The 2,971-nt window shown below is 40.6% G+C and overlaps 1 protein-coding gene across 1 annotated transcript; it reads left to right on the top strand.

The window, feature by feature from the left end:
• The first annotated feature begins 2,298 nt into the window (after positions 1-2,298).
• Positions 2,299-2,739, top strand: LOC139712448 (30 kDa spicule matrix protein-like). The gene has a single exon (XM_071624266.1). It carries the CDS (start codon positions 2,299-2,301, stop codon positions 2,737-2,739), a length of 441 nt encoding a protein of 146 aa, XP_071480367.1.
• Positions 2,740-2,971: the final 232 nt, after the last annotated feature.

Raw genomic sequence — 2,971 nt, 5'->3', positions numbered from 1 at the left:
GTATACCGGTTTGCCTAAATGTTAGTCTTCTCTCTCTCTGTCTCTTTGTCTCTCTCTCTCTCTCTCTCTTTTACGGGGGGGGGGGGGCAACAATTATTTCAAAACGCCCAGCGAATTAAGAGGGCTACTGCCGTAGCTTTTATTTTAATGATAAATTATTGCTTAGTGTTAATATCAGCTTTTAAGCCGTCCATTCCTGGATCTCTTGAGTCTTTTCTGGTTCCTTTAATCTCTCCCACGCTACACTGTAAAAACATCGGTGTTAGATTTAACACCACGGGTGTTAAATCTAACACTGATCAAACTTCAATAAAGGACCACACCCACAGGTGTTAAAAATGCACTGTGGTGTTGAAAAGTGTTCACCTGACACTTCGTGGTGTAAATTTGACACTGTACCTGGTGTTATTTTGACACTGTACTGGTGTTAATTAAAAAATGACACCACATATGGTGTTGATTTGATATTTGCTGGTGTTAATATCAATGGTTTAACACCCGTCCAGCTTCAATAAGGGACCACACCAGCTGGTGTTACTTTGGTGTAAATTTATTTTCACATTTTTTCAAAAATCTAGTATTTTAATGTAAAATTCTTGATCGTCTTGTTTAAATTAAAAATCAACAAGAAGTGCAGTTACTAAGAAACTCTTCAAAAAACAGTTTAACATTTGGAAATGACACCCGTAGGTGTTAATTTAACACCATAAATGAGCACCGAAAATTTAACACCAGCTCGGTGTTCACTATTTAACACCGGACTTTTTGCAGTGTATGCAGTCTCTCAGTTTACTAGACATACATAACATGCATAAAGCTGCATAATACATCTACTGCAAACCAGTGTTGGACGTAAATAGCTTTCTCCACCACATTTCTCCCCCTTTTTTGTTGTTGTGCAAAACTTTTAACCAAAATCACTGAAGAAATCTTATAAAATTAGCGGCAAACAAATAAATGATGATTTTGCTGAGGATGGTTACAGCAATAAAAATAATAATAATGAAAATAATAATAATCATAATGATAATGATAATGATAAAAAATATGATAATGTTAACAGTGATAACAATACTACTACTATACTACTACTAATAATAATAATGATGATAACATTGTAAAGTTAAAGATAATATAAAGTTCTGGTACCTCAAAGTTTCCCTGAATTTCCTTGTCTTTAAGTTTGCGTTTCAGGTTAAAGTACCTTTCATATAACTAACACTGTGACACTTACTCTCCCCAAAGTGCTCTCATGTCTTAGCAATCATGCGATAATGGTTTCGTACCAGAGCCGCCGCCGTACGGCGGCGAGGTAGTACACGTATTGTATGAAACCATTACTGCGACCAGCAGCGTGCAGCCCCATACGCATACAGTAGCTAACTGCGACCAGCAGCCCCATACGCATAGCGTAATGGGGCTTCGCATTGTAGCATTCAGGATCATGACATATTTAATATCACGGGTAAATATCAACTTAAAATCCAAAAATTTCTTCAATTTGAAGACTTACCAATTAAGTTGAAGTATTGAAAACAGGCTTGGGGCAACGTTTGGTTCTGCCAATAGTCCCTTTCTGTTCGAATTGATGACTGAATGTGACTCGGTCGAGAGGACCTTGGGAGAGCTACATACGCTGAATACTACGGCCAGCGCATGCGCACACAAACATCTTATCCGTTCATGGATTTGAAATTTGTGCGCATGTGATGTGTGGGCATGCGCTGGCCGTGGTATTCAGTGTAGCTCTCCCAAGGTCCTCTCGACCGATACTCATTATGTGAAAAACTGCCGTGAAATACGAAATATAATAATTATGGACCCTTCTGAACTGCGATATATTTGGGAGAAAAAAAAACTTTTGAAAAGTGAATTCAGTTTAGTACATTATCTTTTCAACTCGCATCATGCAGCCAACGACAAGCTAACAAGATTGAAAAGAGGAATTTAGCCAAAAATGTGATCCCATATATATAGGAACATAGAATTTTCCGTATACTGTTGAATGTTATATTTCACATTTTATCTCTTGCCTTCCGTCCCAAGAGATATTTTGCAATATTTCTCAAACTATTTCACCAGCTCTATCCCCCAACAGCAATAATGTACACACAAAAAAGTGGTATTCGGATCTTTGGCCCTCATGTGGGTGAATATCGCATTTCATAGGAATTTACACACAAATAGATCATCTTCTCACAGATTCTATGCTAGAATAAGCTAAATGGGTGGGGATCCATCTATCTTTCCAGATTGTCTCATGGCGGTTTCGTGCGAAAATCTTCCGGCGCAGTCACGATGGTGATGGGTCTCACTCAGCGGCAGGCCAACCAGTTCTGCATGCAGCAGAAACAGGGCGCATCCCTCGACGTGACCGTAAACTCTCCTGGAGAAAACGATCAACTTTTCGAGTGGGCCCTGCGCACTTACATCGAACCTCCTGCATTGTGGATCGGTCTCTTCGTCAATACCTCGAAGCAGTGGGAGTGGTACAACGGTGAATCTCTCGACTATATCAACTGGGGGGAAACAACGCCTTCCTCTGAATTCGGCACAGGCGCACTTCTCTTCGATGCAGACTCGGGCCTGCAGGAGCAGGGTGCCTTGGATGTGTCGGCACGCTGGGTGCCCGAACAGGCTTTCGGCGAGATCCACTACTTCATCTGCGAGTACAAGCTGCAAATGCAAATACCCGCTCCAGAATCCCCAGCGGCTGCTGCAGAACAACCTAGTGAATGATTCCCGAAAAAGGAAAAATACAGGCTAGTTCCTGTTCCAGGAACTCCAAAGCCTGTGGCACGTGCTGGGGAAATCAGCTGCTTACTGGAAAGACCGATTGTTCGATCCCTTTCCTGGATATTTTTGTTTTGCTTCATGAGAGGATTTATTATGTACATCATGGTAAAAATCATCATAACAAGCAAGATTTAAAAGAAAAATACTAAACATAAATGATGTGGCTCTTTAACCC

Source organism: Diadema antillarum, unplaced genomic scaffold, assembly GCF_040938485.1.
Source record: "Diadema antillarum isolate AM-2024a unplaced genomic scaffold, OU_Dant_1.0 seq00001807_RagTag, whole genome shotgun sequence".
NCBI lineage: Eukaryota > Metazoa > Echinodermata > Echinoidea > Diadematoida > Diadematidae > Diadema > Diadema antillarum.
The sequence above is the reverse complement of the archived record's forward strand: the minus strand, read 5'-3'. Positions and strand labels throughout refer to the sequence as shown.